This window comes from Acomys russatus, chromosome 30 (assembly GCF_903995435.1).
Source record: "Acomys russatus chromosome 30, mAcoRus1.1, whole genome shotgun sequence".
Lineage (NCBI taxonomy): Eukaryota > Metazoa > Chordata > Mammalia > Rodentia > Muridae > Acomys > Acomys russatus.
The window spans coordinates 9,333,327-9,348,450 of record NC_067166.1 but is presented as its reverse complement, the minus strand read 5'-3'; the positions used below and the strand labels follow the sequence as shown (position 1 = coordinate 9,348,450).

The 15,124-nt window shown below is 42.7% G+C and overlaps 1 protein-coding gene across 12 annotated transcripts in view; it reads left to right on the top strand.

Moving 5' to 3' along the window:
- The window catches only part of Pde4d (phosphodiesterase 4D), a 1,424,262-nt gene that overhangs the window by 1,255,113 nt on the left and 154,025 nt on the right, over nucleotides 1-15,124 (top strand). For all 12 annotated transcript variants that reach the window (XM_051172553.1, XM_051172551.1, XM_051172552.1 and 9 more), the window contains 2 exons: nucleotides 238-311; nucleotides 2,480-2,529. In XM_051172553.1, the coding sequence (XP_051028510.1) occupies nucleotides 238-311; nucleotides 2,480-2,529 (124 nt within the window). Of the gene's footprint in view, nucleotides 1-237; nucleotides 312-2,479; nucleotides 2,530-15,124 lie in introns of those variants that run through there.

Here is a 15,124-nt window from a genome sequence, read left to right as displayed (position 1 = left end):
TACTGCTTGTTACCCCACACAAAGCTAGTGAGAAGTGGTTTCTACAGAAGGCTGAGAGTCTAACCTTCCTAGATTTCATTACCAAAATGAATACTATAATAGTATATGAAACTGAGTTGCAAATTTCTTATAATTTTAAGAAATTTCTTATAGATTCTTTTCTCTAAAAAGTCGTGTTTAGTTGCATTCCAGCTGGCCCCAGTTCAAGAACTCTAAAGAACTGTCTTTTTGTTGTAGGTCCTGGCCAGCCTGAGAACTGTACGAAACAACTTTGCTGCATTAACTAACTTGCAAGATCGAGCACCCAGCAAGTAAGCTACCCTCTCTTGCTCACCCCTTTTTGCCTGAATCTTTAGCCTGTTTGTCAACTTGAACTGAACTCAAGACAACAGCTGAGACACCTTTGAATCACCGTCATTGTCCCTCTGTGTGTCCTGTGTCCTACGGCGTCCTCTTCGTTTTCTATAACTGCTTTGTAGTGATATTCTGCCTTGAAATAAAGAAGTGAAAAAGAAATAAACGCAGTGATCCTATCTGTCAGGAACCACATGGGAGGACAGGTCCTCTGTCAGTTACACTCCTACGGCCGTCACAGGTCCCACTCGCTTTGGAAACTATGAGTTGTACTCTGTTCACATCTGCGTCCCCAATTCCCACCCTAATAAAGAGGCCTCACCCTGCAGATGCTGCAAATAGTCAGGATTCTGTAAAGCATCTGCATCTGTAAAACATCTGCACTCCAAGGATGTGCTTTGACGAATCCATTTCTTGCCAGTGGCATTTTCTGTATAGCCTGGCTAGCCTGTGTCACATCACACTGACCTCAGCAGCTTATTGGGCTTTTCGTCCGCATAAAGAACAGCCACCGCACTTTTACGAAGCCCCAGCTCAGCAGGAAAGACGAAGCCTTTGCTTGCCACCTTCACATTTGTTCGTTGCAAACTTCATCTAAGAAATCTAGTTTTTGTTTTGTTTTGTCTTATCTTTCAAGGGCAAACTTCTACGTTTCCCTCAGATGCTGTCACCTAGGGAGCAGTGTTTAAACTCTGTGACAGCTGATCTGACAGGTGTGAGGGCATCACGCTGACCCATGTGTCTCAAGAAATGTCCATTGTATACCAAGCAGATGTTTTCAACGGATTTACAGGGACAGAGAAGATTTAAACGAAAAGAAGAAAGATGGAAAGTTATAAAGTAACCCCAGAGAGTCCACAGTGCCCAGGAAAACTGACGCCTGCCAAACCAAACACTGTTCGCTAGCAGACTATACGTACAGCTGGCACTTCTTGGTAGTGTGAATTTGTACCTTGCCTACTGGTTAAAGTTAAACCAGATTCCTCGGGCATCATACCTCAGGAATCAGCCTGCTGACAGCTTCTCTCTGGAGACAGCAGAGGGCACGTTGTGTGATACTCTAGTGCAACCTTCCTCATGCAGTCCACCCTCTAGTGTGGTTCCTTATCTTGTGGTGACACCCCTCCCCCAACTGTGAAATTATTTTGTTGTTGTTGTTGTTGTTGCTACTTCATAATAGAAACTGTAATTTTGCTCCAATGCATTACATGAGTTGTAATGTAAAATAATTTTGGAGACTGAGGTTTGCCAAAGGGGTCTACACTCCTAGCTCCACTGGAACATTTCCAAGCTCAGGGGACGGTATGTGCCTTTTTATTTTCTTTAGGAAAGGACTTGAGGGAGAAAGTACCCCCAAACTTGACTCCAGGTGGGTAGCCTGAGCTGGTCACTGACAATTTTTTAAGGGCACTGTTAGTTTCATCACCTTTCTCTCTTACCATCAAGATACATATATTCTCAGAAGGAAGTTTGGTTCATTCTTCCCTCAGTGATACACCGACCCCCTCATGGACCAAATGGTCAATATCGATGTAGTATTGTTACTCTTTGGAGTGCCAGGTTCCCACCTGTAAGGCATAGAACCGATTCTAGGAAAAAGCAATGATTTCGCATGTACATACCTTCTTTATTTGCAGGGTAGCTCAGATGGAGTCATTCACTCCCAGCAAAGTACAAGAAATCATGAGACTGTAAGCCAGAAATAAAGTCTTTATTACTGCACCAGGGGAAAGTATTATAAACTGACCACATTTTTACATGCAGAAATTCTGTTTTGTTCTGCATATGCTACCTTAATTGAATACTGCCAGCCAATAAGAATGCCTTCTCCAAGGACATCCCTATGACATTTCTGTTTCATCCAGTGTCCTTCTCTTTCCTGGAGTCCAACCATGAGATTTAAGTTGACATTTTTCATTCCTTCCTCCCTTTCCCCATCTATAGTCTGAACTACAGTGAAGGGGCATCAAAGACCATCCCTGGCTAACCTGGGTGAAGGTCTTTACATTCATGTCATGACTTTAAAATAATTCTTTAGATTAGAATGGCATATTCGAAACAACGTAGAGTACTGAAGTAAAAAAGCACCCCGCATTTACTACTCTGTGTCTTCTCTCTTTGTCAGAAGATCACCCATGTGCAACCAACCATCCATCAACAAAGCCACCATCACAGGTAAGAGACATGTGGGAGCATCTTCGTCTCCTATCTGGGAAAAAGTTCCGTTTCCTGAGCCTTAGCCCTATTGCCTGTTCCTAACATCCATGCTATGCTGATTCTAAATATTTAAAGAAATGAAATTGTCCCCCTTTGTGTTTCCTTGTTGTCATCGGCCTCACAAAGTGGTTCTCAACCTTCCTGATGCTGCAACATCATTAATACAATTCTTCATATTGTGGTGATCCCTAACTATACAATTACTCTTGTCGCCTCATAACTATAATTTTGTCACTGTTATGAGCCACAATGGAAATATCTGATATGCAGGATATCTGACATGTGACCCCTGCGGAAAGGGTCATTAGGCCTCCAAAGGTGTCGGAAACCACAGGTTGAGAACCACTGTCTCACATGGTTTGCATTTGTGCTAATCCTTGGGAAGTATTTCCTGATTACCGCGTTTTTACAGAGGCAAGTGTGTTTGGGCTTGGCTCAGCATCACTGTAGACACTTGTGTCTGGAGAGGTGGCATTTACTGGTACAATGTTATCTTTGCTGCTGCCTTAGCTACTTGGTACTGTCTGAACGCAGCCCGCCTTAGTTAAAGTGGACTAGTAAAGCTGGGTATAGTGGCTATGCCTGCAACCCTCACACTTGAAGGACTGAGGGAGGGGGATGGCCAGTTCGGGACCAGCCTGGGCTACTACAAAGCAACTTTGAGGTTATCCCAAGCATCGTAGATCATAGTGAGAACTGTTTCAAAATTGAAAAAAAAAAAAAGAAGAAGAAGAATTGGGTCTGGTAAGAAGGGGCAGCAGGTAAAGGTGATGGCTTCTAAGCCTGCGACTGGAGCTCAGCACCCAGGATTCATGAAGGAGAACTAGAACCATGGTTCACAAGTTGACTTCTGACCTCCACATGTGTGCTGTGGCTCATATACAACATGTGTACACAAATAAACAAATGTTAAAAATTGTAAAAAAAAAAAAAAAAAAAAAAGCTGTGCAGTAGTGGCATATGCCTTTAATCCCAGCACTTGGGAGGCAGAGGTAGGCAGATCTTTGGGAGTTCAAGGCCAGCCTGGTCTACAGAGTGAATTTCAGGACAGTCAAAGCTACACACAGAAAAACCCTGTCTCGAAAAACCAAAAAGGAAAAAAACCCCAAAAAACAAAACAAAACAAAAAAACAAACAAAAAAAGTAAAACATTGCATTCCTGATTAATTCATGTCTAGTTTTTAATGTAAAAAATTATTACTATTCTGTTAGTTCTCTTTGGAACTTAGAGAGCTGAGAACAAGGTTAAAGTAACACACACACACACACACACACACACACACACACACACACACACACACATATGTTCAGAAGAACTGGACCCAAGACTCAGGAAATGGTTGAATTTGTAAAGTTTTTGTCAAACAGTACGACTCCAGCATTTGCATAAAACTCTGGATATGGCACAAGACACCTGTAATCCCAAGGCTGGCAGCCCTGAGCCAGCCAGCCTCACTGAATCAGGAAGCCCTGGGTCCCAGTGAGAGAGACCCTGTCTAAAACTATGATTGAGAGAAATCCCAGACATTGACATCTAGTCCCTTCGTATGCACACATATATGCATGTCTATATGAACACACACATACACACACATACACACACATATACACACACATACACACACACATACATACACACACACACACACACACACACACACACACACTGAAAAGGATATTTGGGGGAAACAATACAAAGGAAGTAAAAGAGATAGAAAATTCTCTCAATCTTCTTAGTGTGTTTGAGACAGGAGACTTGACCTCAACTGAACCAAATCCAAAATGACCTCATTCTGCTAAACTTGAGACCAAATTGAGCTCATTTAATTGTTTCTTGAAACCCCAATTGATTCATTAAAATAATTGCCTGGAAAAGAAACCCATGATTTCTAAAATTATTACCAGAAGAAAATTAGCATATTCTCCAAGCTAGACCAAGTTTTTGGTTTAAGTGTCTTCTTAAAACCCAGACCATAATACGAGGAGGAAGAGGCCTTTGCGTGATTCTCAGTGACTATGCTTTGTGGGAAATTAACTATGTCTTGACCAATGTGCTGGCTCTATCTCTCGTCACCACGTCACAGCTGATTCTGAAGTAGTTGTCATGTTGTTGCCTTTCCTGAACATTCCATCAAGTGGATTTCACATTTTAATAACTGTGAAGTGATTGGTTCTCTCTCCTGACTCTACTGATGAGGACTTGACATTGTGCTGTGTTAATGCATGCACTGCTCTCCACTTTGGCTCTTCTTCTTAATCAAGAGATGAACAGTAGAAGTTCCTACCGACTAAGATTAATCCTCCTAGGGACAAATTGTTTTATTTGGGAGAGGAGTTGTTTGTTTGTTTGTTCGTTTAGAAACTCAGAGTCAAGGTAACTGGGCCAGAACACAGATGGAAGTGTAGAACGCATCCCTCTTTTCCATGCTGCTTCCTGGGGATGGTGAGGGATGGAGAGGCATATTTTGTGAGCACATTCATGTCCTTCCTAGTGATCAAAACTCCATGGAACCTGAGGCCCCTGGTCAGATACTCAGTGCTCCCCTCTGGAAAGGAGCCACCTTCCCCCCAACCCTTGCCTAATGGCCAAGATCATAGTTGGGGTAAGAGTAGAATGCAGTGCTCTTTTGTTCTCTGATGATTTTTTTTTGGTCTTGAAGATGCATGTGACGGCATCATAACTGGAGTGACATCTTTCCAAAAAAAAAAAAAAAACCAATTTAGGGTACCAGTAGAATGATTTGTGTTCAACAAAATATGGTTGGTTTCCTCAGTGGTTAGTGCATGACCCCCCAACTTTGATGGTTCCCAAACCGGACTCACAGGAGAGTGGTTTCACACAAGGCCACAGAACTGATCATAACAAGAGAAGAAGTTGATGGGACGTCTCTGCAATTTTTACATAACACTGACGCTCAGGAGAGGGAATCATTATCAGCTAGAACTGAGCAATTACTGTGAGTAAGGCCTCATTTGTACCTACTAGTTTGTGATGGGGCCTACAAACGAGTCTTATCTAGAATGAGAAACTAATTAGCTGTCATTAACTGCTTAGAGCAGATAAGCTGTTACAGACCATAATAGGAATTCCCCAGACTAAAGAACTGAGTCATGTTTATTTCCCAAGCTTTGCAAACCAAGGTGGGAACATTGAAAGGGAAAGTGCTACTTTCTCAGTAACTCTAGAAATGCAAGTGCTTAAAACCTAAAAGCCAACAACAGCAACAAAGATAATGGTGTTGAGACCTTGATGCCTGACTGTCTGAGACTTGAGACACCCAGAAAAGATGCCACGTCCCTCCGGGCTCACCTGCCTGAGGTGAGAACCTATCTATCCTTGTGCGGAAGTCCTGGTCAGGGTAGATGAGGGGTGTCTGTTTCTAGGGTCCACCCTGAACACAGAACTGGGTATGTCTAGTCAGGATGTTCTACCAAGGACCACACACTGGAATAGTCATTTATAAATCATATACTCTGTTTTTAAAAGTCCTGGAGACTGAAGTCTGAGATGGGGCCTAAGCAGGGTTGAGTTCTGTTGAGGGCCATCTGCCTGGTTATAGAACACTGTCTTCTCAGAATTGCTCACAAAGTGGACAGGGGCCCTTAATAGAGGTACTCCTCCCATTCAACCACAAGGCTCTGTTCTCATGACCTGCCTCTCACCCAAAGGCCTCTTCTTCAGCCGCCATCATACTGGGGCTTAGGATTTCAATCTGAACCTTAGGGATACACTAACCTATTCAGTCCACAGTGACGAGCTACAAAAACAAAAACCAAAAAGATGTAAGAAGGCAAAGGGCAAGAAAAATAAAAACAAGTCTGTGAGACGCTAAAGCAAAATGGATGGATATTCCCCCAAAGCGGCCCAAACATTTCAGTGCGCGTCTGGCACCTGCCAAGACTCCGCGTTTCATTGTTGCAGCCTATGCCCTTTGTCCTCATCGTCATCACAGGTCCTGGTTTGGAGTGACTTCTGAAGCAGATTTCGGTCCCAAGTCTAAGAACTTAGTTTTTATTTATAGTTCCTTAATGGAAACTTCCCACACACTGACTCATATTCAAAAAATCAAAAGACTTAAGAAACTCAGGTGGCCACCATCTGCCATGCCACACTCTCTAAGGATTCCTCTGGTAGAGTTTTTAGCACCCCCAAGGTCATTCTATTTTCTAAGCATTAAAGCCAATGAAAAGTTTTAATTTCACACCATCATAGCTAAAGCCTAGTAATTTCCCCCCACCCCCAGCCATTATCTCTGTTTAGGAGGGTCAGGACTTGCATCTTACACAGTCTGACAGTCCTCACAGTGAAGGCTTTTAGAGGACATTTTATAAAAGAGATTAGGACAAACTGCCTATGCTGCCTTGTAGCATGGTGCACCACAGACATGCAATGCTTGGAGCCTGAGGGGGAACCCCTGACTCTCTTTTAGAGAAAGGAGATATGAGTGCCCGGCATTCAGAAATGTTGCCAGAATGCAAGCACATAAGTTATATAAAGGGTAATGCTGGGTCAGCTAGCGAGTTAGTAGCTCACCAGGTGTTTCTTTGGACAGTCCTGTCCCATGCTTCCCGCTTGTTCCTAACACCTGTTGTCACCTGGGCGAGTGGAGGTTGCACGGGACTGCGATGGTCCTCTGTCGGTTCTCACTCCGGACATCTCAGCAATGACTTTGCTTGCCATGCAGTAGCTTCCTCTGTCACTTAGAGGAAGGCTGACCAACAAAAGGTCCTGAGCCAGTGACTTATGCCAGGAGCGAAGAGGATGTTGGGCCAGTAGAGGGCAGCAGAGAGGCATAAATGCCCAAGCTCTGACTGTGTGCCATGTTTTTTTTGAGTAAAGACTTCATGATGAGGGCGCAGAAAGTACTTTTGAGTGTTTGTTTTAGAAGATATTAAGAAAATATAATTACCAACCATTTCACAGGACCTTGTCGTTCTCAATAGCATTTTTGCTAGGTTTCTTCTTGATTTTGCTATTTTTGTCCTCTTTATCTAATCATCTTCAGTTGAGATTTTGCATGCAAGAATAAAACTCAGAGAAAATCTATTTAGATGCCTTTATTGGAAAGATGAGAAAAACTGAGGCTACAAAGAGAAAATGCTACTTTGTGTCTGAGCTGGGAACAAATCAGCGTCCTTCCTCTAAATCTAAGATCCTAAACCCTCACTCCCCACCCATAAAATAAAATGACCCAACAAGTAGCCCTTAGATTTAAAGAAATGTATGCTTTAAAGAAACCACAGGAAATATGAAAGAAAATATTAATTTCTGAGTAACATGGGTTGCCTTAGACTATTTGCTCATCGGCTTAAAAATGACAAAATATCTTGGAAATGATTTTATAGCCACAGCTATTTGAATTGCACCTAGTAGTCATCCTAGATGTGGGGAGAGAGCGAGCCTAAAACAAAGGGCCTTTGATTTTTGTCTCTAAGGTCATATCTCAAATCAACACACCCAGTAAGCCTGCCTCCTCTGTCCTTGTAGAGGGGACAAGAAAGTGACAAGCATAAAGCAATGTAAACATAATTCGGGGCCAGAAGAAATATTGATCATTTGACTTTGAATTGTTTTGACCTGGATACTCTTGATGCCATTAAGAAGAGAAGGCTTATTTATTCCAAATAGAATTTTGTCAATCAGGAAGCAGAGGATTAAAAAGTAAAGTGTCCCAATGCTAGATAGTCAAGACACTGCGAGAAAAAACTTAATCTTCTGTGGTCACACTGTTCTGAACCACAAAGCAAAACTGAAGGTGGTGACACAGCCAACCAGGGTGTTTAACAGAACAAAGGTCTCTGTTAGGATGTGGGCTACTTGCTTAAATGCATTCAGCTTAATAAGGAAAAGAAGCCAAGTATTTTTTGATGACACTAGTAATGATACTAGTAATTGTTTAGATCTCCTTTTTTTTAGTCTGTGTGTCCCATGCATATGTGTGATAAAATGAGTATTATATTATTCATATATAATTCATATATATATATTCATATATAATATGACATATTATATCCATATGTAATGAATACACACACACACACACACACACACAGAATGACTTCAACAGGAATTGGCTGACATTGTACTTGAATTACAAACAGCAAAACCAAATTGTTACCATTTAGAAAGTGCACATCTCACAGCAGGTGTGATATGAGGAAGTTTATAATTGTGAGAAGGGCAAGAGAGAGAAGATACAGTCTGAGGGAGACATGAGAGAGACACAGAATCAGAGGGACAGGCAGAGAGAGAGAGGGGGAGGGAGAGAGGGACGGAGGGAGGAGGGAGGGAGGGAGGAGGGAGGAAGGAAGGGAGGCAGGGGGGGGGAAAGGGCGCGCCCCTGGAGAGTGTGCAAGAGAAGAGTGCAAGAGTAAGAGAGAGCACAGTGGCAAGTTGATGAGATCCTTTTATAGTCTGGCTGCAGATGATGATGTCAGAGGTTGCTAGGCAGCCTAGAGGTGGATCACATCAGCTAGCAGGCTAGCAGATCAGCCTGTGAGCTAACACAAATGACACGTGTATAGTCTGAGTCTGTTTTGGATGAGTTATCGTAACTTTAGTTGAAAGAATGGGACGGTGCTTAGGATTCATTTGGTTGGCAAAGGCAATGGTCAAATGGGACTGTAGAGTTCTGTCTGAGGTCTGAAACCAGTTTTTCCTTCCTAACTACAGAATTTCGATCAATTTACTTAAATTCTTTAAGCCTTTGTCATTTCTTCATTTAGTCCTCACTTAGCGATGAGCACAATGCTTCAGATCCAGAAGATTCTCATAATCAGTTAGTGTTGTTCATCTAGTCAACGGGCATTTTCATCTTCTAGCCCTTAGGAATCACAGGAAACACAGTGCAACCTAACTGTCAGTTGCAAGGATTTCACGATCTAAGAGGGAAAGCAGAATGAGAATGAGATATAAACAGTTCTACCTGGTTGGGGGGTGGGGCGGTCAACATGTATGAGCCCCTTGGCCTAATGGTTAGCACTGTTCAAAAGAAAAGGATATGGCGAGTGGGTGTGATGGCACCCGTATTTATTCTAGTACTCAGAAGAAGGCAGGCTGATCTCCATGAGGTTGAAGCCAGCATTGTCTACATCAGGATCTGCAGACCAGTAAGACTCTGTCAAAAATATATTACATATGCACATATGTGTATATATATATGGAAACTAAATATGAGGCTCCAAAGGTAGATTAGCATAACCTTACTGGAGCTCAGCATTGATTTCATGATATGAAGGACAGAAAATTATCAATTATTTCTTTGATTATTCTTGTGATGCTGGGAATTGAAACCAGAGCCTCCTGCAAGCTAGCCATGTGCTCTATCACTGGGCTGCAACCCTACCCCCCCCAAAACCATCCATTTGTTTCCCTTACATGTTTGTGTGGCTCTGAAGGTCAAACCCAGGCCTGTCAATCAATTTTCAATATGGGGACTATACAAGATGCGTGCTTGGGAATGACAAGCGGAAACAATACAGCCATATACACACCAGTGATAATGTCCTTTTATCACGGGTGGATGAGAAACAGAAGTGCCGGATAGACCCATAGCTGTGTTCAGAGACTGATTGTATGGGAAAGTGAGGAAGCCATTTAAAAGAAGGAAATCACAGTGAAAGAAGTCGATCATAGCATTGTAAGTATGTAGACATTTTAAAATATCACAGATGTTAAAAAAAAAAAAAAAGAACATTGGGATTCTCATTAGGAAATGGTCTTTTAGTGATTTATGAGGAAAGAATATAAAAATGTGTAAAAACTCCTTTACTCTGAACAGAAGCACTCCATGCACACTGGATTCAGTGGAAGGTGCCATCAGATGTTAACAAGCGACTGTGAGGCAGTGAGAGCCCCACTGCACGTAATCTAATGACAAACTTCAATGGTTCTTGGGTCTTGGCTGGCAGCCTAGCAACGATCCTGGGGTGGCACTGCCCGCTGTGTTCAGTGTCAGCATGCTACAAGCAAGCATTAGCTTATTTTCAAATACTTTCAAGCACTTCCTGTAGCTGGAAGGCCTCTGCTGGTTATTGAGCCCAGAGAAAGACCATGTTGTTTTTCCATTGATGGGAAAAGCTACCACACAGCTGGACTTCTGTGTCACCAATGCCCACTCCTCATTGTGTCATAGTGTTGTAAAAAAAAAAAAAAAAAAAAAGAGTCAAATGCCCCTGTGGGCCTACCTCAAGGAATCGCAGTGGGATATTTGCAAACAAATAGCAGAACTGATTGCTGGGCACTTCTGAACCAAATCTTTGAGCCAGGGCTTGGAGTCTAATGCTAACAAAGGGTCACAGAATAGGAGGCTATTGAGTAAAGCAGGCGCGAGCGCTGTCCAGGTACAGCAGAATCACTGGGTTGCTGATAAAAGTTCCCAATACTCGTCTTTCTGGAAAATGCGTAGAGTAGCATCCTTTCACTCTCCCCCACACAGCAGTGCAATCTAGAACACACTAGATAATACATATTATGTGAAGTGCTAGGGGATCGGAGGAAAGAAATACAAGGTGACATTATTATCTGACATCGTCATCACATTCGTCATCCTCAGGGGCCGTCATCTCTGATATCTCTCGAAATATATACAAGATTTTAATTAGCCCAACTTGCTCCAGGCTTGGAGGGGGGGAGGAAAAGAATGAAACGTCATGTGCATGTTTGTGTACGAGGTAGGAGTGAGTCTGGGAAATATTATGTTAATAACCATATTCTTTTTGTCTCCGCAAACACAGTACCAAGTCTCCTTTTCAAGCTCCAAAGGAAAAGCAAAACAAAAGCTGTGTTCTTCAACCATTCTTTCATGTTTGTAGAGCTTCCCACCCATTTGAGAATTAAGGAGTGCCTTTCTGTAGGCACGCTGGGAAACGCAAAGACTGTGTGGGACAAGAGATTTCAAATTTCTCTGGGAGCGAATCTCCCATATCATACTGTTTAACTGTTACCCTGAGTTATTTAGCTCTCAGTGGAGGGGGAAGTTCCTTAACACTCTCCTTTCTTTTACTGTCTCAAAAACTGTTTTAATAGCAATTTGGATATATAATTAATACTGAAAATAAGAAATGTTAACATTTGCCAATTAAATGTTGTAGTTATATATGATTTAATCCTAGCGCCTGGGAGGCAGAGGCAGGCAGGTCTCTGTGAGTTCAAAGTCAGTTTGGTCGACATGGTGACTTCCAGGCCAAGCCAGGGCTACAAAGACCCTGTCTCAAACTAAACAAAACTATAGCAACCAAACAGGGTGACACTGTTGCTCTTGAATATTTATCAGCAAGAAAGTGTGCTAGAGAAGTGAAATACACATGTGAATTTCCAAGAATTCCTGGAGCAGTAGGATCTTGGGTTAGCTTGCTTCTAGCTTCTGGAGCCTCTCACCCTTAGGTTTCCACCCACCAGGGGTGGAGTCTGGAAATCTGCATCTTTCCTCAATGGCTAGAGTGGAGATCTTCACATCCTTTGTTCTCTGGGGTACCACATTTCCAGACATTGCCCCAGCTTGTTATTCTCCAAGTACTCTTACTCCAGACATTTCCGATGCCCAAGCATTCAGAGTTGTTTTCAGTCTGTCTTTATTTCTGTAGTGTGTTTCAGCATAGGCTGTCCAAGGGGAGCATTTCATGCCTCGTCATGGGTGGAAAAGCATGACTGTTAAAGGCATCTTCTCATGGACACATCTCTGTTAGTTCCATATTTCACACTGACTTGTCATGTGGAAAGTGTCATTTTTGTGCATCTTCCTGGGTTTACTGGTTTATGCATTCAGTCTCTTGTCTGGGAAGGACCACTTAAGCTCTGAGTACTCACCCAGAATTTTCGGAACCTAAAAAGCCAAAAATGAGTTGCTCTACTGAGTGACTGAAAACATTAAGTAAAGTAAAAATAAATAAATAATAAATAAATAAAAAAGGAGAGAGTTTATGAATGAATCCGTGGGCAAATCCAATCAGGAAAGCAGGACAACGTGGAACAGCGTGAAGTCTTTTCCTAGAAGATAGGCCACTGTGCATGGGGTTTCTCAGTTCAGAGAGTAGAATGGTTTGGAGGAATGATATAGGAAGTTGGGGAGCCTGAGAAAGAAGTGTGGGAGCAATAAAAGGAAGGGATGTTTTCAAAGTAGCCAAGGAAGAAAGTAGAAGAAGTTTGGTCATAGAACTCACTGTAGAATAAGTCACTGGCTGCTAACTCCCTGTTATCTGGCAAAAATGGCTATGTAGACATAGAACTATATTTCTTCCCTTCCTTGTTTTCTTCCTTCTTTCCTACTTTCCTTGTTCCTCTCTTCTATTTTTCTTTCAGTGCTGGGAACCAGACACAGACATCACACACACATAGAGACAGACACACAGACACAGAAACACACACAGACATACACACAGAGACACACAGACACAGGCAGACAGACACACACGCACTCTCTGTGTGTCTCTACCCACTGTCTTCCCTGCCCTGTGTTACTGGTGTTTTGTAGTTGGATGCAGTGCATTTAAGTGTAGGAACCCAAGCAAGGAAAGCCGTTCCTCCCTGTGATCTGTGCTCGATAGCAGTCTAAGTGGGTGGTTGCTTAGTACGCTGTTCTTATTTAAATTTTCAATAAGGCATATAAGATAATAGAGAGGGGATCACAGTCATCCACGACATCCTTCATTTTCCAAAGCTATCATTTAAATGAATCCTGGGATGTGAATTAGGTTTTAAAGTGTATTTGAAGGCCCATTTCTTGAGCTTCTGGGCATGAATATCCACACTGACCCTGGCGCTCACCTCAGAGCTTTCGGTAGCAGCTTCATGCATATTCAGACAGGTATAAGTTCCCCACAAAGAAAGAATCAGGACAGTACGAGCATATTAAATTCCTATTGCTGAGATAAAATGCATAGATAAGGTGTGTGTGTGTGTGTGTGTGTGTGTGTAGTGTCTGTTTTTGTTTTACTCGGTTTCAGAGATTGAATCCTATGGTATTAACTCTATAGCTTCAATCCTATGGCATCATAGTGTATAATGATGGGGGGAGGGGAGGGAGAAAGGACAGAATTCTACATCCCTTTCAACAGGATAGCCCCAGTGATATAACTTCCTTCCACTAAGCTCCATCTGTTAACGGGTTCTAGATATGGACCAATGATGTAGCATACGGTCTTCTGGTGCTATCCAAGATCCAGGCTACATCATCTAGAAAAGGGTATTCTGGACCATTGGAGGGATGGGATGGATTGCAATCCCTTCAAGCAATGTGAGCTCCCTGTAGAATATGTAGAATACTACATAACCTACCCACTTAAGTCAGCTATTGTGAAGCACACCACCCAACTGGCAGGCTGGAAGAACTTGTTCTCACAGCTGCTTCTTACAGAGTCCCTGGTACTGGCTTCTCACTGTATGCTTCCACTTTGCCACGGCATGTCTCACCCCCCAACAAAGCCACACAGCAAGTCCCAAGTCCCGCCCCGAGTCAGTCCCTCAGCTCAGCCTCCATCCTCCTCTAGACTTCCCACGCTCTAAGCCCAGCCGTTCCTCTTACCTGGAAACAGTCGTGCTTTTGTCATCTCACTGAACAGTAACCAGACTGTCCCCAGAAGTTACTAGGTCTTCCCTATCCACTGGCATCATTACACCACAGTACCCAGTGCAAAGGAGACACAGTAAACACAAAACTAAGAGCAGAGCCCTCATTAGGATCACTTCTAAAAGTGTGTATGTCTTCTTTTAAGAGACGTTGAGACATGTCATTCAGCTTTAGTGACTTGCTGGCTGTGGCCCTGCTAACCATTTGACTTTGGGAAACTTTGCTCCTGGCCATTGTTTCTCATCCAGAATTTGAGGGTCACAGCAAATGGATCCCGAATTGCCAAGCAAAGGTTGATGGTGCTTAGTGAGCACCAAAGCTTCAAATCTGGGCTGCAGTAGGACCAAAGAAGAGTAATGCTAATGAACATGCTGTCCTTGAGCATGCTAGGACACTTTCTCCAGTGGAGTCTGAAAGAAATGGAAGGCTGACTTAGGAAAAGCTGAGGTGACAGCGACGACGACAGCGTTTCTCTTGTCTTTTCACTTATTGCCTGGGTTCCTAAAAGAAAGCCATGCCTACCCAAAAAATACAAAAACAAATTCCTGTTTCTTTGGCCAGTTCTTTCTACATGTTTAAATTCCTAATTGTGCACACACTCTTAGTCACTACATTTTCATGTGCAAGCAATTAAGACTCCTTCACAGCCCTCCCCCATGGAAGGTTTTGTTCTCCATCTGCCACAAACCAGACGCCTCAGGAGCAAGTTCGACTTTGAGGCAGTGTGAAAGTGCTGTGCATTCTGTTTGGATTGCAGTCATCTGACGGTGTACATGGTGCAAATGGACAGTCACGATAAGATCAGCAGAGGGTCAAAACAAGACATCAAAGAAACTGGTGAAATGTGGCAAAAAAAAAAAAAAAAAAAGATTTTCCCCCACTAATATGAGTAAGTAAAACAAGAACTAGTGCGTGATAAACGATTCCTCAGACAATCTAAACTCATAACTGTACATTCCTAACTCATAGGAATATAGAGGAGAGAA